Genomic DNA, 19,003 nt, shown 5'->3' on the forward strand with positions numbered 1-19,003 from the left:
GCGCCCTGGGCCAAAGGCAGGCGCCAAACCGCTGAACCACCCAGGGATCCCCACCTTATTGTACTTTTAAATGCTAACATATAAGTTCATTGTAGAAAATGGTCTCTTTAGCCACAAGAGGAATTCAAACCCACTTCTCTAAAAGAACTTTTTGAGATGAACACTCATATAAAACATTTTCTTAAACAACTCTCACTGTTTATAATGTGATTTGATGCTCCATTGAAATTTCCACAGAAAGCTTCAAATACATCCTGGCTCAAATGTTTTCAGAGCAAGGGCACTTATTTTGTGATGAGTCAGAAGATCATGTTGATGGATGAAACTGGGCAAGTACTGTTACACAGATGGATGGTTAACCATTTTATTACTCTCAACACCAAGATCACACCAATGTGTTTTGTAACTGCAGAATCCCTCTTGACTACATGATGATTTGGAGAAGGGGCAATCCTGAGAAATTAAACTAGTTTGCCTAGTTGAGCATTTTTGTCTTTGTAAACAGCAAAATTTATACAAATCTCAATGTGTTCTTGAAGTATTTTGCCCAAGTACTGTTAACAGCTATCTCAAGACCACGATCATGTTTTCTAATCCTTTTTCTTTTCCTTCCTAACTCTCCTTGAGGCTTTGTAGTTTAGCTTAGTTTATTTAGATGGCCTTCTATCGTAAAGGGGGCGAGAATGTCAGAGATAAGTTTGAATTGGCCATCTGTGTTTTTGTAAATCTCAAGGGATTGCTATCAAGCCCCCTGGTTTGTGGGGCAAGACTTTCTTCCTTCTAGCTCTGGTCTTTTCCTTGGTCAGCAGGAAATCACTTGCTTTAAGACCAACATCCCCCTGGTCAAGTTGCAGGCCATCTGCTTGGACATATGTTCACTCTTTGATCTTTAAACAATTAATTTATTCTCATGCCTAGACCACTAGGCCTGCCAGGAGGTCCCACTGGATTCTCTCTGAATCTCTGGGAAACATGAAGACAGATTTTCCTGTGAGCTTCTCTCTTAGGGACAGATATTTTAACAAACTTGATTTGAGATTTCCAACCTATTTGTGAACAGAACCTGGTGGTGTTAGTGTTTCTTCGATGGGGGTCTGCATTCTATGGGGGTCTTCTATGGGGGTCTGATTCACTCTTAGCTAGCCCCTTCTCTTAATGCTATCATGCGGAGTACTATTCTAAACCAGGTAGGAAGTTGTTATTTCTGCTTTATTCTTTTCTTTATTGTTATTATGGTAGAATATACATGGCAATTTATCATTTTAGCCATTTTTTAAAAAAGATTTTATTTATTCATGAGAAACACAGTGAGAGAGTGAGAGAGAGAGAGAGAGGCGCAGCCATTTTAGCCATTTTTGAATGCACAGTTCAGTAGCATTTAGTATCTTCATGTTGTAGTATAACCATCACCATTATTCATCTCCAGAACTTTTCATCTTCTCAAACTGAAACTTTATACCTGTTAAACAGTGACTCCCTATTCCTCCTCCCCCCATTCCTGGTAACTACCATCCTATTTTCTGTCTCTATGAACTTGACTAATGGATATCACATATAAGTTAAATCCTACAACATTTGTTCTTTTGTATCTGGCTTATTTCACGTAACATAATGTCTTCAAAGTTCATCCATGTTGTAGGATGTGTCAGAGTTTCCTTCTTAGGGCTGAATAATATTCCATTCCATGTGTATAATATATGTCACATTTTGTTTATGAACTCTCGGGTTGTTTCCACCTTATGGCTATTGTGTTCCTGCTTTCACTTGTTTGGAGTATTATCCATAAGTGGAATTGTTGGATCATATAGTAATTTCATGTTTAATTTTTTGAGGAACCCACCTACTGTTTTCCAAAGAGGTTCTGCTTCTTCTTGATCCCTGTCATAGCTGCATGACTGTATTCATGACTGAAGAGGGTGAGATCAGGGATACAATTGACCAAAGGGCTTCTATGCTTTCAGGGATCTTTTCTGTTTAGAAAAATCTTAAAAAACAAAACAAAACAAAACAAAAGATGAATGATACTTGGGGGAAAAAATCTCTTTCATCTCATGATAAGAAATTCCTGGAAGAAAAAAGCAGGTCCATCACAATTGAGCCCTGGGAATTGTGAGAATTGAGATTTTTGTGCCTGATGTGACAAACACTCCTGGGTAGCAGAATTAAACCACACACCCTGTTCTAACTCCCGCTGGGTTAATGAGGCATCGCAAGAAACCAAAGAGCCACAAGTTTTCCTACTGTGGACTTCTCAGGTACAATATATCCATATGGTGAGATCCAAGTTTGGCCCTCTGATGTAATAATGAGGCCAGATCCTGGGACACAGTTTCCAGAAGCATGAACTTAGTGAGCTAAACTCACTGATAGCTGTATCCCAGGAGATCCCACAGAGACTGCCTCACCCAGCTCTTGACCTGAGGCAACAGACTTCACCCTTGTGGCACACAGAAAAACACAGTGCCCAGAGAACACTTCCTGTTCTCTAGAACTTTCCAAATTATTGACTTATATCAGCTACTCTAATAGGACTTGTACAGTGAGATTCAAGAATACTGTCCACCCTCAAACTACAAACCAATTAGCTGTCATTCCATCTAAAACATAGGCTTGTTTCATATTTGGTTGCATGAGAGGATGTCATTCTCACTCTAGGTTTGGCCACTTCACGAGCCACATCTAACAGTCTCACCTGGGGCTTGAACCCACTTCCATTCAGTCCTTAGGAAAAACTTGTTTAGAGTAGCAGAATTAGAGAGGATTACCTAAGGGATATACAGTCCTTCTGTTCTTCTTAGAAGCTCCCGACATTTATCTTTCCCCAGATTAAGCCAGATCATCAAAAAAAAGGAATTCCTGGCTGACGTCATCCTGACCCTCTTCTGGAACAGCTTTTACTGTTTTCCATCAGGCCAGCCTCCCTTGAGTAAAGTTAACCCTCAGCCCTACAAAACTCCTTATTGTGCAGCTGATGTCTTCACTCATCCACTAAACGAGGAACCTACTGTGTATGAAGCCCTGTATGAGAAGTAGTTCCTAGGCCTTGTACCAGGAATAGTGGTTCCCTTCTGAGCAATTGGTTTGTTGTGCTCCTGGCCACACATGAACCCCCTCTGTGGTCATGGAATGAAGAAGCTGAGAAATGAGGCAGGAGTGTGCCTCTAGCATGGGTACAAAACTCAGGCTAGATTTTGCATGTTAATCTCACGCCTGTCCTTTCCTTATTTTGTAAGCTCTTATTTTTCTTTTTTCTCATTGCCTCACTTACTTTTTTGGTTGTTTAATTATCTGAACTTTTGCAAGCTATTCAACTCCCTTAGAGAATAAAATGTAAACATGAATCCGTTATTCTTAGTTGCTTTGGATGTTTAGAAGACAGAATGTATATAAATGACTGGTTTTCAGAGAACTAGAATATGCTCAATATAGTTGGCATTAACACCATTAACTACTATTCTGAATAGGACTAAATTGTAAGTTCTGTGCTTGAGAGGGCCCTTGAGGGGCCCTTAGCTGTCTTGTTCAGTCTATACTTCCAGTTGCTAGGGCTGTGCTTAGCATGTCATAGATGCTCAGTAAACATTCCCTGCAAGATTGGAACAAAGAGGATCTCTCTGCACTTAAAGGTTGCTACCACGTAGATGCTGAGAAGCAAAGAGAGGCTGTGTCATTCTGGCATTTCTTCCACCCTCGGCACACGGGAGGACACAGCTGGCACTTCTAACGCTCTCCTGTCTCCCTCTCTGCAGACTCACATTTCAAGACTCCCTCCTGGTGCAGTGGCAGGACAGTCCGTGGCAATCGAAGGTGGGGTTTGCCGCCTGGAGAGCCCAGTGAACTGACCCTTCAGGCTGAGCAGGAAGCGTCTGAGAGGCATTTCAGAACCTGAGCTTTTCGGGGTTTTTAACTGAAGCTGGATGTTTTATCTTCACCGTTTTATAATTCCTGTTGCAGTCTCGTGCACCGCTTGCGACACTAGCGTGGCTGTAGTTAGTGCTCAGTGACATGCAGGTCTTCGGCGGGTGAGCGGGACTGAATGTGTGCAGTGTGTGTGTGTGTGTGTGTGTGTGTGCAGTGCGTGGGCTTGCTTCCCCCTTGATGAAATAGAAACTCCTTATTGTGTAACCTAACTAAGACCAGGAATGATTAAATCATCTTTACAGAATGTGTGCTTTACTGTTTACAAGTAAAACCTAAAGATGCAGGAAACATTTTTGATTTCATAAAGAGGTACCAGCTGTCGTTAATGTATGTGTCTGAAGAGTCAATCTACTTGTTTAAATGATTTGACAGTGGTAGTGCTCCATTTAATAACAGTAATAAGTGATAAAGTGTTTTTATTTGTTAACCAGTTTAAGTGGATCCTGTGGTAACTTAAACTGTTATTCTCATCCCTCATATGGGGCATTTTTTCTTTAACAAAGAATGGTTTCAGTGAAACAATCTAGCAGAGAATTAAGGTCAGAACCTTTTTAAATAATAGTCTTATTGATAAAGTTTGTACTTCTTTCCTCAAGCTTTTCTAAGCTTAAATACTGCATATCTTCAAGCTATATGTACTATATTATGAGAGAATATGTAAAGAGAACATACGGTAATGCACAGTCCTTAATTTGTGTATAATGGAATGTTATTTACAATGTAACACTGTAAATAAGAAATCAAAATTTATGGGAAAATTCAATATTATCTTTGTTTCTTGTTTAAATATATTTTTAAGAAAAAGGCCCAAAAATAAAAGAAGCATATTACTGGGTATAGTGTGTGACTCCTCTTCTCAGATTAATAAATTATCTTTTGAACCCTAGATTGGAGAACCATTTTTTATTTTGTTTGTAAAATGTTACTTCTTCCAGAAATCATACCTTTCTTTTTTGCTCTGACTCTGCTAGTTCGAAACCTGTCTTTGTGCAGTTAGGCTGGACACTAACGAGATGAAAGTTGACCTTCGTTTATAATTGGATGGTCAGTATCAAAATCCCTAAAATTTCAAATGCAAGTTGATAAAAAAAAAAAAACAAAAACAGAAGGAATAAGAACACTTTGCTTTCAAAAATTGTAGTGGCAACTGAAAACCCAAGGGTTTCAGTTGATAAATTGCTTCTAAATGTTATATTTAGTGATTCTGGAGCCACATTAGGAAACCAAGACTTTTCTTTTGATTTTATGAGTAAGAAGTGGCTATCAAGGAGATACTAAAGATAGACTCACTCAGGGAGAGGAAGTTCCCTGCACCATATAATCATGGCTCTGGGTGGTAACTGATAAAGCCCCAGATGAAATTATACACTTGACATCGATGTATGGCCAAATTATAAAGGAAAGACAACCAAAATGGAGTGGGTGTAAATATGAATGATTTGGGAGTTGCTGATTTATATTCCTTGTACAGGCAATTACATTTGTCTCGCTGTGTTCTCGTAGACAGGTTGGTGCCGTGGTATCTGTTTCTCATTCTTAATGAGGCTGAGAACTTCGTAAGCGATGGGCTGGCTGGTGGGGAGCCTTTGGCTTCAAAAGCTTTCAAAAACCTGTTACCTGTTGGCAGAGTTTTTTGAGGAGCTGGACTGGATCACGTAAAACTATCAGGACACTTTGGAGTCTGAAAATCATCTGACCTATTTCACCAGGAATGCCATTTCTTTTCATCTTCTTTTGACTTTATTCTACTCATATTTAAAAGTTTGGGCTTGTTAAAGACCCCTTTTATGAAGAGTTTAAAAACTGGTCAGTATAAAAGAGCTCAGTCCCTCCAAGAACAGCTTGTTAAGGCTTTATTCTACAATTTCTATTTTTTTTTTTAATTTTAGGAATATTGTCAAACCAGGAGGCCCAAAAAGTGATACTCAGAATCATGGAGGCAAAATGGTAAAGGGTAGTATAATTTCCTTAGCGATAAGATCAGATGTTAAAGAGCATCCTGGAACCAGAGGATGATCGACCTCATTTCACACAAAAGTAGAAAGGGTCGGTAGAAACAGATAAGAAAGTAACCTCATTCCCTAGTCTGGCTTCTGTCACCGAATTCCGAAGCAGTATTTTCACATGGATGATCTTTACTCTATGCCTGTATTCAGGTTCTTTTTATGCCCCAATCATTGGATGCTTGATTCAATTGAGTATAAGTAAGCCTGGACTCAACTCCTCAAGGCTATCACTTGATCTTGTTCTGGGTTTGGAAATGGGACACTTCTGGAAGTGGCAAGGAGATGGAGGGCCTGTGCTCTACCTTAAAAGTGGGAGCACCCAGGCCGGGTGCTGAGGCGTGAAGGCCTTGTTTGGACCTGTCCTCGCTTATCAGCTCTGCCTCTTCTCCATGCCTCCTGTGTGTCTGACAGGGGCAGGCCCTTCCTCCTCTTTTCACTGCTGCTTTGAAGCATGAAGTTGAAGTCTGATGGCAATGTTGGTTAGAATTGTGTACAAAGTGTGTATGATTAAGTCCTAAATGCTAGTCTATGGCACTTGTCTGAGCAAAGTGGATGAGTTTTGGCTTATGGCTACTGAAACCTCTCTCTTGGCTGCTCAAAAGTCTTTTTTGCCTAACTGCCCTCTTTGCCCCATGTTTGACAGTGGTGACAGTACATTGCAGTCACTTGCAAATAAGCAAGGTCATTCTGTTTTGAAGCACTGGGCCGAGTGGGGAGGGAGGAAAAGAGATGGTGAAGAAAGGAACATTTAGAAAAGTCCTGAAATTATTCCTGAATCTTGAGATTGTATTAAATTATTGTGTAATTTAAAAAGATCTGATCATTGTTATTACAAAAACAATTCATGCTCATTACAAAAAAAAATCAGAAAATCGATAAGGAGAGCAACAAATAACAACAAAATTAACTCATAACCCCACTTCCCTAGAGACAACCGTTAACAACACTTTGTCTTATATCCTTGTAGACTTTTTAATGCATAAGCTTTCTATGGTTTTAACACCAAAATGGTTTTATATAACCTGCTGTTTTCACTTAAGGATATGTAGAAAAATCTCCAGACCTATACAAATGACCTCATTTATTATTGGTTCGGCTAGTGCTGTTCAGTATGTATATCCTATCCTAAGGCATCTGTAGGAATCCATCTCCAGTACTGGGTACAGTCAGTGTCTACTTTCTCAAGCCCCAAATCCACACAACAAGCAGTGTGGCAAGGTCTGAAAGGCAGCTTGAGCAGAGGTCCCAGCACAGACCACTGCTGTTGCCCATCGATCTTCCTGTGCCCCAGACAACATTCAGAGGCTAGCATCTGCACCTCTGTGCCTGAGAGCTTGTTCTGGAACCATAGAAAGCTGCACTGTCCCTGCACGCGGCAGGCCAGACATGCCCAGGAAACAGTGGGCCCCAGAAGCAGCTCTCAACAAGTGATGAACAGAATTTGTTGTATAAATATACTAACTCCCTTGCCTCTTGGGTGGTGTAAGTCTGGGTACGTGTTCCACACAGTTTGTGAGAGATTTCCCAGAGGAGTTAAGCTTCAGTTGCCCTCCTTTGGTAGTTGACTTATTAATACACTCATGTTGGCCTTCTTCCCTTCCCTGTATCCTTCTTAGTTCCCCTATTTGTGTATCCTGGGGCCATCTCCCAGATGAACTACTTGCACTTGCCACCTTGTCTTAGGGTTGCTTCTTAGGGATTTGAAAGTAAGAAACATTCCCTTCTCCTTGGCCAAGAGGCTTTGATGCACCTTTATACCCTCTTCTGCTGAGAGGGTAAACTCAGGAGTCTGCTCATGTACTGCACTGGGGTCTCTCTCTGCCTTATGCTCCTCATGACCCATCTTCATCCATAATGTCTGACTGAACATTCTGCAAGTCTAAGGCTGGATGTGCCACAAAAGTGGAAGGGAATTTCACAGTGTAGTCAGTAATGACAGGCACTGGAGAGCTGGAGAGAAGGTGCATACTTTTAAGGAGGTGGAGAATAAACGAGCTGAAGAGCCACAATCCACCAAGGATTGAGGGACTCCGTAAGGGAAAGAATCTGGAGTCATGTTAATGGTACTCGGAAGAAACCATAGCCAAAAGTGTGTAATGACCTGAAGAGATTTGAAGAGACCAAAGCAGTGATAGTGTCCCCATGTCACAAACACATCTCCATGATGACCATGTTGGATCACCTTATATGGCGCCCACTCTCAGAATGCTATCTCTCAAACTTATATATCCTTGGCATAATTTTATGGTTAAATTCTTTTAAATGCCTCTCAACATTTTTCTTAAAACGTTTACTAAGTCAAGCACATCAACTTTTCTTCTGTCATACACCCTATAATTGCTCAATTTTGTGAGTCCCTTTGTGACATGAAGTCCAGTCTCCTATCCAACTTCAGCTTCCAGTGGTTAGTCGCGGTGTGGAGGACCAAGAGGGGCCTATGGGTGGAAGCTACCCTTTTCTCCCAGAAACACTAGTCCAAGAAAAGGTTGAGCCCAGAAGAAATGAGCCCCCAGGAATATGATTAATTTGTTTTAGTTTAGCTATATCCTAAAACTTTCCCAAATCCTGATGAAGAAGGAGATGTGAGTGGGTAGACATCGTAGGCTATATGGGTGGGAGTGAGTGAGTGGGAGGTTGACAGTGTAAAAGTAACCCTTCCACATTAATATTTGCTCTGGGGCATTAAGAACTCTTAAGGAACGTACTGCTTTTCCCCAAAACTTCATTTGGGTTCAAGCTTACACAGTAGTAGCCCAGATGCCTATCATCAGAGACCTACAGGCTGACCAAATTGACCAGGCAATTTTCTTTGCCCACATACTGCTGTCTCTAAAGTGTATGACCACAGGAAGGATTACATCTAAAACTGGCAGGGGCCTCCCTCCGAGGCTGTGCCTTCAGCCCCAAGAAGCCCGTCAGCCAAGCCCAAGATGGTTCTTTGTGACCAGTTGTGGAAAGGGGGAGGGAAAGCTACCCGGTGGTTTCTCCTTTACATGGTAGAGTCACCAAAGCCCTGAAACCACAGTAGCAAAGCTGGAAAAACTGGGCGAGGTTTCCCTGCCTTGATGGGGATTACACTGATTGTTGGCAGAGCTTCAGAACCTGGATAGAAAAAAAAAATCTAAACAATTCCTTTAATCGTTGCTGTGTCTGTTTTTTGGAGGTCCAAAAAGTTGCACCTCAAATGGCCTTTCCTGGTCCTGGAAAATCCAGCAGTGCTTAAAAGATAGATGATCTTGTTCTTCTAAAATATCAAGAAAACTGTATTCTTTTTCTAAGTAGTAAGATATTAATCTGACCACCCAAGTTTTTTCCCCAAACCTATTAACTAGCATCCTTTTCCATCTAGTTGATGGTAAACTCCATCCTTCTGGGTGCGCAGGCCAAAATTCTTGGGGTCATTTTTTTTTTCACCTGTTATTGCATAACCTAGGGAGGTTAATAATCTTAGTAGTTTAAACAGCAACTGTTTTGTTTTTTCACAGTTCTGTCAACTATGCTTGGCTTCACTCTGGTTTTTCTGTGGCTCTTGCTGGTAGTCACGGGTATGCTGTATTCAGTGGGAGTGTGAGCTGGGGGCTGGGCTGGATAAGCTTCCTTCTTTTTCCATGCAGGTTCAGGGCCTTTCCCTCTGCTTTTTGGCCACTCTTACCTGGTCTTTTCATGCTGTTTCTCCTGTAAAACATGGCAGTTCAAGGATTCCCAGGAGCATAAAAGCAAAAGTTACGAGGCCCTTTTAAGGTTTAGGTCAGAACTGGCCCAGCCTTACTTTTGCCACATTTATTGCTTAAATCAAGTTACCTGGCTCAGCCCAGATTTAAGAGGGGACTGCATTAGGGTAGTTGTACAGAGAGGCAAAGCTTTTTGGGGACCACCAACTTGAAATCCTTGAATTTACTTTGTCTCCTATTTTCTAACCAATCCATTACTGAATGCTATTGGCCTTCCTTTAAAATGTGTCCTGAATCCAAACACTTCTCCCTCTCTCCACCGCTACCATTCAAATCATCTCTTACCGGAGTTATGACTACAAGGTCCTCACTGGCCTCCCCATATTCACAGTTCCTTGTCCATTTGGCAGCCTGAAATGAGTCTGGCCATGATGCTCCTTTGCCCAAAACCTCATAGTACACCTTGCCCCAGAGTAATTACAAGACTGTGGGATCTGCTCTCTGTCATTCTCTGACCCACTTCCTGTTATAACCCTCGCTCACTCTGCTCCAGCCATCCTGACCTCCTTACCCTTCCAGCAGCCCAGACCTTCTCCTGTCTCAGAGCCACTGCGTGTGCCTTTACCTCTCCGTGGAAAGGTAACTCTTCTTCAACTCTTTCTTAAATGTTACCTTCTCAATAAACATCCTTCTCACCACAATGCCCCCACCACCACTCTGTGTCCCCTTTCTGCCTTATTTTTGTCTGCTGGCACTCACCACTTTCCAATCTACCATATAACTGACACATTTGTTTGGTTTATGTGTCTCCCTCCTTTTGCAGGTAAGTTCCCTGAAAACGGGGATTTTTCTGTCATTCATATTATACTTCCAGCACCTAAGACAATGCCTGGCACATAAGAGGTCCTCACTAAATATTTTTTGAATGAATAAATGAGGGTGCCTCATGATGATATGGAAGAGACAGTGTGGAACAGTTTTCTATTGCTGCCTAACACATTGTTATAAACTTAATAGCTTAGAACAACATATATGTAATTATCTCACAATTCTCTAAGTCAGAAGTCCTTGGCTGGTTTCTCTGCTCCAGTACCTGAAAGGCTAAAATCAAGGTGTTGGCAGGGCTGCATTGCTTCTGGGAGGTACTAGGGGAGAATTTGTCTCCAGCTCATTCAAGTTGCTGGCAGGATGTAGTTCCATGAGCTTGTAAGAATGAGATCTCCATTTCCACGCTAGCTATTGGCTGAAGAAAGTAAATACAACAAACCTACAAATATATACTTGCTCTTTCTTATCTCTACTTCTTCAACTGACCTAAAATTATACTAAGTAATTATAATGATGTATTGTTGCATTTGTAACATCTGTAGCTGTAATGTGTGACATAGCACACAAAGAGAGAATAGAGAGTAGGGCTATACAGAAGTAACATTCATATTTCTTGCAGGAATTGTGTTAATATAAATCTAAAGCTGATTCTGATAAAGTGATATATATGGGAAGCCCTAGAACAACCACTAAGAAAATAACTAAATAAATGGTAGAAAAACTATTAAAGGAATTAAATTACACTTGAAATATTCACTTGATGCAAAACAAGCGGTAAAGGAATAGGAACAAAATAGAAATGGAATGATATAGGAGACATATAGAAAACAAAGAATCTAACCATAATATCATTAGATGTTGTATTAGGGTTCTGCAGAGAAATAGAACCAACACATAAGGAATTGGATTGCACAATTATGGAGCCTGGTGAATCTAAATCTGCAGTGTGGGCCAGTAGGCTTGAGACTTAGGAGCCCCAGCGATGCAGTGCCCATGTTAAGTCGAGCAGTTTGGAGACCCTAGAGAGTCAAAGGTGAAGAGGAAGTCTGAAGGAAGTCTTGCTCAAAGATTGCTCAAGGCTCAAGCAATCCTCTTGCTCAAGGATTCTTTCAGGATTTCAACTGATTGTATGAGATCCACCAGCATTATGGTGGGCCATCTACTTTACTCAGGGTTCACTAATTTAGATCTCATCCCCAACACCCACTAAATTGACACATAAAGTCAATCATTACCGATGTGAATGGATTGAACAATCCAATCAGAAAGCTAAGATTGCCAGGTTTGATTAAAAAATAAATTTGAATTATATGCTCTCTACAGGAGACATACTTTAGATTCAAATATACAAATAGGTTGAAGTGAATGGAAAAATATATCACTCAAACAGCAACCCTAAGAAATCTGGAGCGGCTTTGCTCCTATCAGATGAAATAGACTTGAACAAATATGTATTGCTGGAGATAAGAGGGGCATTTTATAATGATAAAAGGATCAATCCATGAAGAATTCATTACAATTATAGACATATGTATGTAACAGCACAGTCCCAAAGTACATGAAGTAAAGGCAGATGCAACTGGGAGTAATAGACAAGTCAGCAATAATGGAGACTTCAATATCTCACTCTGTATTGGATAGAACAATTAGGCAAGAGATCAATAGGAAATAAAAGACTTGAACAACACTACCCACAAAGCACACCTCATAGACTCCTATACAACACCCTACTAGGTAAAGGAGTAGGTAAAGCAACAGAGTACACATTTTTCTCAGGTACAAAAGAAGCATTCTCCAGGATGGATCTTAGAGTAGGCCATAACACAAACCTCAATAAACTTAAAGGATAAAATCATTACAAGTATGTTTTCTGATCACAATAGTATAGAATTAGAAATTACCAACTGAAAGAAATTGAGCAAATTTAGCAATATGTGGCAATCAGACAAGGCACTCTTAAATAACCAATGAACCAAAGATAAAACGCAGGGAAGGTAGAGGCACCTGGCTGGCTCAGTCGGTGGAGCATGCAACTCTTGATCTTGGGGTTTTGAGTTTGAGCCCCACATTACTTATTATTTTTAAGTATAGAAATTACTTAAAAATAAAATCTTAACACACATGGGGGAAGCAGAAAATACTTTGAAATGAATTAAAGACATAACATATAAAAACTTACGGGATTCAGCTAAAGCAGTGCTTAGAAGGAGATTTATAGCTGTAAGGGCCTACATCAAAAAAGAAAAAAAAATCTCAAATCAACAACCAAGCCATTCCACTTTAAGACATGAGAAAAAGAAGAGCAAACTCAACCCAAAGCAAGTAGAAGGAGGAAATAATGAGGATTAATTAAATAGAGAGTAGAAAGACAATAAAGAAAATCAATAGAGCCAAAGCTGGTTTTTTGAAAAGATCAACAAAATTGACAAATTGTTATCTATACAGACCAAGAAAAAAGAGAGAAGACTCAGATTAATAAAATCATAAATAAAAGGGGACAATGTTAAGTTACAGAAATAGAATATAAAGTGAATGTCATAAACAACTAAATGCCAAAAAGTCACATAACTTAGTTAAAATTGACGAATTCTTAGAAAGGTACACACTACCACAACTGACTCAGAACAAAACAGAAAATCCAAATAGACCTATAACAAGTAGAGAGATTAAATTAGTAATCAAAAATCCTCCCAGAAAGAAAGCCCAGGACTAGATGGTTAATTCTACCAAACACTTAAAGAATTAATGCCACAAACTTTTCCAAAAAACAGAAGACGAGGGGACACTTCTCAACTTATTCTATGAGATGCAGCCACTCAGTCAGGCAGCTCTCCTCAATTAGTTAAACACTGAGTTTTTCCCCTCCTAGATATATACCCAGGAGAAATGAAAACGTATCACACAAAACTTGTATATGAATGTTCATAGCAACATTATTTATAATAGTCACAAAGTGGAAACAATCCTAATGTTCACAACTGATAAACAAAATGTAGTATATATCCATATAATTGGATATTATTTAACAATAAAATACTGATAAATACTACAATATGAAAGAATTTTGAAAACATTATGCTACACAAAAGAGGCCAGTCACAAAGAACCACTTATGGTATGATCTCATTTATTGGAAATGCCCAGTATAGGTACATTTAAGGAAACAGAATCTATAGATTAGTAGTTTCCTAGGGCTGAGCGGAATGGGGAATGGGGAAAGTTAAGTGGTGATAAATAGGAGTGTGGGGTTTCTTTTAGGATTAATTAATGATGTGCTTAAATTAATTCTGTACTGATGGCACAACTCTGAGAATAAAAGCCACTGAATTGTATACTTTAAATGAGTGAATTGACTGATAGTGTAAGATATAACTTAAGTTATATATAACAGTAAGTTGTTAAAAAATAGAAAAAAATTAGGATATAATTTAGGAATAAATATTGGTAAAGAATACCATGCCCTATCAAATTCTTCACTTTCCTGGTTGGTCATTTCCAGCTTTTCCAAACATTTTTCACATGTATAATTAAAAATTAAGGTATTTTTATTTTTTTAAAGATCTTCTTTATTTGAGAGAAAGAGAGAGAGAGAGAGAGGACTGGTGGGGGTGGAGGGAGGAGCAGAGGCAGAGGCAGAGGGAGAAACAGACTCCACGCTGAGCTAAGCTGGGAATCCATGTGGGACTCGATCCCAAGACACTAGGATCGTGACCTGAGCTGAAGGCAAACATTTAACCAACTGAGCCACCCAGGTGCTCCCAAATTAAGGTGTGTTTTTTTTTTTTTAACATAACCACAATAACTTGCCCGTATTATTACATCTAAAACACTTTACAATAATTCTTTCATGTCATTAAAAGTCTATTAAATGATCCAAATTTCCAGTTGCATTATGTACTAGTTTGTGTTTGGGCAGCCATAACAAAGTATCACAGCCTGAGTAGCTGAACCAACATGAATTTGTTTTCCTCCCAGTTCAGGAAGCTGGAAGTCTGAGATCCAGGTATTGGTGGGCTTGATTTCTTCTGAGGCCTCTACCCCTGGCTCGTAGATGGCCATCCCTATCTGTCTTGTTCGGACATTATCTTTCCTCTGTGCATGTCAGTGTCTTAAGCTCCTGTTCTTATAAGGACACCAGTCATATCAAATTAAGGCCCACTGATCTGACCTCATTTTATCTTCATTGTCTCTTTAAAGGCCCTCCCTCCACAGTCACCTTCTGAAGTACCGGAGGTTAGGAATTCAACGTATGAATTTTGGTGGGGGAGATACCATTCACTCGTAAGACATTATAAATGTCATTTAAAAAATATTTTCTTGTTTGAATGAGGGAGCCTCCTAAAGGAAAAAAAAACCGTTTCCTAGTATTAACATAAATTACTTCAAATTATTGCCACTTAAAAGTGTACAAACATAAAACTAAGTATAAACTTCCTATGTGTATAGCTCTTTTACAGTTGTAAATCCAAGTAGATTTTCAAGTGAAAACAACAAAATCTAAAATCAAAGTTTATGTTAACAATAATATGATGGTTATATTACACTGTTTTTGTTGTTTTACCTTAAATCATTGTTTGATTTTATTTTGGTTATTGTGTTTTTCAGTCCTAAAATTTCCATGTGATTTTTCTTTGTATCCTAAATTTCTTTGCTGAGGCTTTCTATTTTGTATTCATTTGTTTCAAGCATGTTCATAATTGCTTGTCAAAGCATTTTTACAATGGCTGCTTTAAATTCTTTGTCAGATAATTCTAACATCTTGATGTTGGCATCTATTGATGGTCTTTAGTCATTCCAGTTGAGATCTTCCTGGTTCTTGGTATGAGTGGCATTTCATTGAAACCTGGATATTTTGGTTATCATTTTATGAGTCTCTGGATCTTCCTTAAATTTTGTGTCTTTGCAGGTCTCCTCTGATGCCACTTTTGTGGGAGAAGGGGAGTGCTTCCTTCTTACTTGCCAGATGGGAGTGGAGAAGTCTGGGTTCTCCACTCAGCTCCATTGACACCCAGTGGGGAGAGGTTCCTCATTACCCCCTGGTGGAAGTGGAGTTCAGGCTCCCACTAGGACTTTTGCTGACATCCTGCCCACTGGGAGGGGAGGTGGCTCTTTACTCCCTGCAGGAGATGAAAGTCTCCTTTCCCCTTCGGGTTTCTATGACTTCACTTGGCAGAGGGGGTGTTGGGATGCCTGTATTAATCTGAGGATGGAAGTCTAGGTTCTCCCTGTGACCCTCACTGGAGGGGGTGGGGGTGGGGTTGAACTCTTTTTTTTTTTTTTTCTTGTGGTGTTTGGCTGGAAGTAGAGCCATCTGATCTAAAAGTTTTCTGTTGCAATAGCCTGAGAGAGCAGTTTCCTGGGGCTCTTTTGTCTGTGTCCACTGGTATTTATTTTGGGGTTGCTGGCTTCTCCAGCATCCAGTCTGGGCTAGCTGAGGCAAAACGAAAACTCAGGGAATTCATCACCATATTCCTCAGGACTTGTGGTCCCAAACTGGCCTGTCTTCTTTTCTCTACCTTTCCAACTTTTCTCATGTTTGTTTTATATATAATGCTCCATATTTTTAGCTATACTTAGTGGAAGGAATAAGGGAAAGTGACTCTACTCCATCTTTCCAGAAGCAGAAGTCCAAGTTTTATTACAGGAACCTTTATTTGGAAACTTGAATATTTTACTAGTTGACTTGATTCTTTTGATTTTGAATTTGATAGGCATCATTTGAGTTGCTAACGTGCTTTATACTTCCTTTTTGACAATAAACTTGTTTTTAACTATCTATCCATTATTTTTCTAGCCAATCCACTTAATAGATAACCTGGGAAAGTGAGATGTAGCCATTTCATGAAAAACTCCTAGTTGAGGGTTTACTGACAAAAGGTGGTGTGTACATAGACTGATCCATGCACCACTTCTGCTCAACCCTAGGCATAGAGATAAGACCACAAAGGTTATTTTATGTTCAGCATACCTTATTACTGATCATGACTCAATTCTCTCACTTTACTCTTTTCTAGCTACCTGCAATCTTCATTTGGCATCAGCATTACTATAATCCAAAATTCAAATGCAAATGAGATTGCCCGGCCCGAATTAGTTGCAAGTTGACCCTGAATATGTTTTTATTAATTCATTTTAGTTTATCATCAAAATGAAAAATTCTTAAATTGCAGAATGCATTGAATTAGTGGGTTCTGGAGGCTCCATCTATATGGACTCACAAACTGAGTTTGAGAAACAAGTCTACAGTGTTTCCACATCAAGCTGGTTAATAAGAGTTACTAGTATACTGTAAGTTAGCCTGCAAGTGGTTTTTAAATACCAGGGCACATGGTTGGGGATAGATAGGCACTATCTGAACAGTAGAGTAATGATGATAATAGGCTCATTCTTTACGCATCTGTGTCATTCACAGACTGTCCCCCTCCATATTCCTAGACACCACCATTTCCAGTGTGATCCAGCTGATTTCCAATTGCCATATGCTGCAATTACCATACTCTGCCTCTCTGTGCCTGTGCGTTCTCTCCCAAATGACAGAAGACTGTTCTGTTGGTGGCACACCGAAGCACCAGGGCATTAACACATCATGATTCTCAGGAGTCGGTGTACAAATACCCCAAATACCTCACCTTTGGAGTGGAATATCACTGGGGCTTTTGTTTGCACCACTTCCCAGAATTTCCCTTTGGTGTTTCCAGTTCCCACAGTGGTGATCGCCTTGTCAGTGCATCCTTTATTGGCTGCCTTCCCCTCTCCCATCTCCTAGCCCCACTGCCAGTATTTCTTGTGCTTCTCCAATAAAACCCATGCATTCAGTTTCTTATCTCGGGATTTTCTGCTGGGAGAAAAACACCTTATAAAGTGCTTTTACTTATGCTCTCTTATTTGGCACATATGACAATTCTGGAAGGGAGGAAGTTATATTCGATAGGTCCTCAACATGGAATGTTGAGCCCCATGTTCTATTACATTCTATCCTGTAACCCAAGGACAGCACCTGGCACACTATAGATGATTAATGAATAAATGATGAACAAAAGAAGAAACTGAAGCTCCTCAATTATCAAATTGCCAATGAGAGAGCCAGGAGTTGGTCTTTTGACTCCAAGCACACTGCTCTCTCCACTACACTCATGTCCTGTTCTTAACCCTGTTGTCTCAGGTCATGGCTTGCAGAGGAACTTAAAGATGACTTAAATATGCTACTATAAATAGCCAGTTCTAAACCATAGTGATGTCAGTGTTTTCGGAGTTGATGGAATAGAAAAATCTGTGAGGATACTAAAGATATTTATGGGACAAATTGCCAAGTCTGCTTGTTTGTGTCACACAGACATTTGGGGGTCACATCACTCCCATGGTGACCATCTGGAGCTGCAGGCCACCATCAAATAGAGGCAACTAGTCTTTCTCACTCCAAGGTAGTTAAACACATTCTAGCCCAGCCTTGTTTTTATATTGTTTTCCTTACCAGTGGTGTGAACATATAAAAGTCACTTTGCTTGAAAGAACCTCGTTTAACATTCTAACTTACGCTTTAAAAAATGATTTCCTATCTGCTTTAAGAATTCTAATGAGTTCTATAATAAGTGGACACTTGAAGATAAAACCATATTCAGCTGTATGAACAAAGAAATAAAATCTATTGCAGTTAGCTATCAGATTAGATATTAACTCATTAATCAATTTTTACTTAAATCATACATCTTCCCCCAAATGAATGGTTATTCTGTGAAGCCATTTTGATTCCTGAGCACTGCTTTCCCTAAAGTCAGTCAGTTTCTCTGACTCCTTAAAGTCATCAGGCACATTAAAGGATATCCAATTTCATTGGTCTAAGCTGAGTGATCACAATTCATCAAGGCATGAAAAGTCTGTCCAGTCTTGTGGAATATCATTAAATGGTTCAAGGACGTTTCTAATCTTAATGATGGCCAAGGGGGAGCAACTATTATGATGATGAATGGGAATGAATATCTGGAGAAAGTTCAAGGCATGTTCTACTTACAAAGACTAATACACGTTGTTTATCTAAATCATCCAACTGATTAAAGAAACACACAAAGCCCAAGACAGTTAAAAGCAGAGAACCAAATAGGGTTTGACCTACCCTGGTATATTTATCGCTGACCATGTCATGCGTGTAAAATGTATTGCTCCACCAAAATGCTGTGTATATAAATCGGGAGGGTCTTTTGAGACTGATGTTGAGTAATATAGGCTGTCCAGTTTATTGCCTGGCTAAATATTTATATAAAATGAGTTCATTGATGGTGGGGAAGCCTCCATAAAAGGAGTCTTTCAATGTTACTGATTAGCTACAACGCCTAAGGCTTAGCGAGAGCTAGGTGGTGGTGATTTTGGTACTTCCACACCTAAAACCAATTCCTGAGCTCCTCAGTGTTTTTAGTCCCTGAGCTGAGTTGAATTGTGTGTGTGTGTGTGTGTGTGTGTGTGTGTGTGTGTGTGTGTGTGTTTAGCCAAGTAAGGCCATACCCTCTTGGTACCAAGATGAGTGCAGAGTCTGTAAGAAAAGAGGAAATGCTTTTTTGGTGCACACCTGGAAGAGTGCTCTTT

At 39.8% G+C, this 19,003-nt stretch overlaps 1 protein-coding gene and 1 long non-coding RNA gene across 8 annotated transcripts in view; one reads left to right on the top strand and one right to left on the bottom strand.

Annotated features, from left to right (window-relative positions):
* TASP1 (taspase 1) overlaps window positions 1-19,003 on the top strand; it is a 315,899-nt gene that overhangs the window by 254,397 nt on the left and 42,499 nt on the right. For 5 of the 7 annotated variants that reach the window (XR_012018237.1, XM_072800052.1, XM_072800049.1 and 2 more), the window contains one exon: window positions 3,750-4,807. The exons of the other annotated variants lie outside the window; for them this stretch is intronic. Coding sequence is in view for 3 of the 5 variants with exons in the window: in XM_072800049.1 (XP_072656150.1) it covers window positions 3,750-3,842 (93 nt within the window). In the remaining 2 variants the exon portion in view is untranslated. Of the gene's footprint in view, window positions 1-3,749; window positions 4,808-19,003 lie in introns of those variants that run through there. 7 annotated transcript variants of the gene reach the window in all.
* LOC140618066 (uncharacterized) overlaps window positions 1-19,003 on the bottom strand; it is a 51,349-nt gene that overhangs the window by 28,508 nt on the left and 3,838 nt on the right. The gene's annotated exons all lie outside the window — the stretch shown is intronic.

Source organism: Canis lupus, chromosome 26, assembly GCF_048164855.1.
Source record: "Canis lupus baileyi chromosome 26, mCanLup2.hap1, whole genome shotgun sequence".
Classification (NCBI taxonomy): domain Eukaryota; kingdom Metazoa; phylum Chordata; class Mammalia; order Carnivora; family Canidae; genus Canis; species Canis lupus.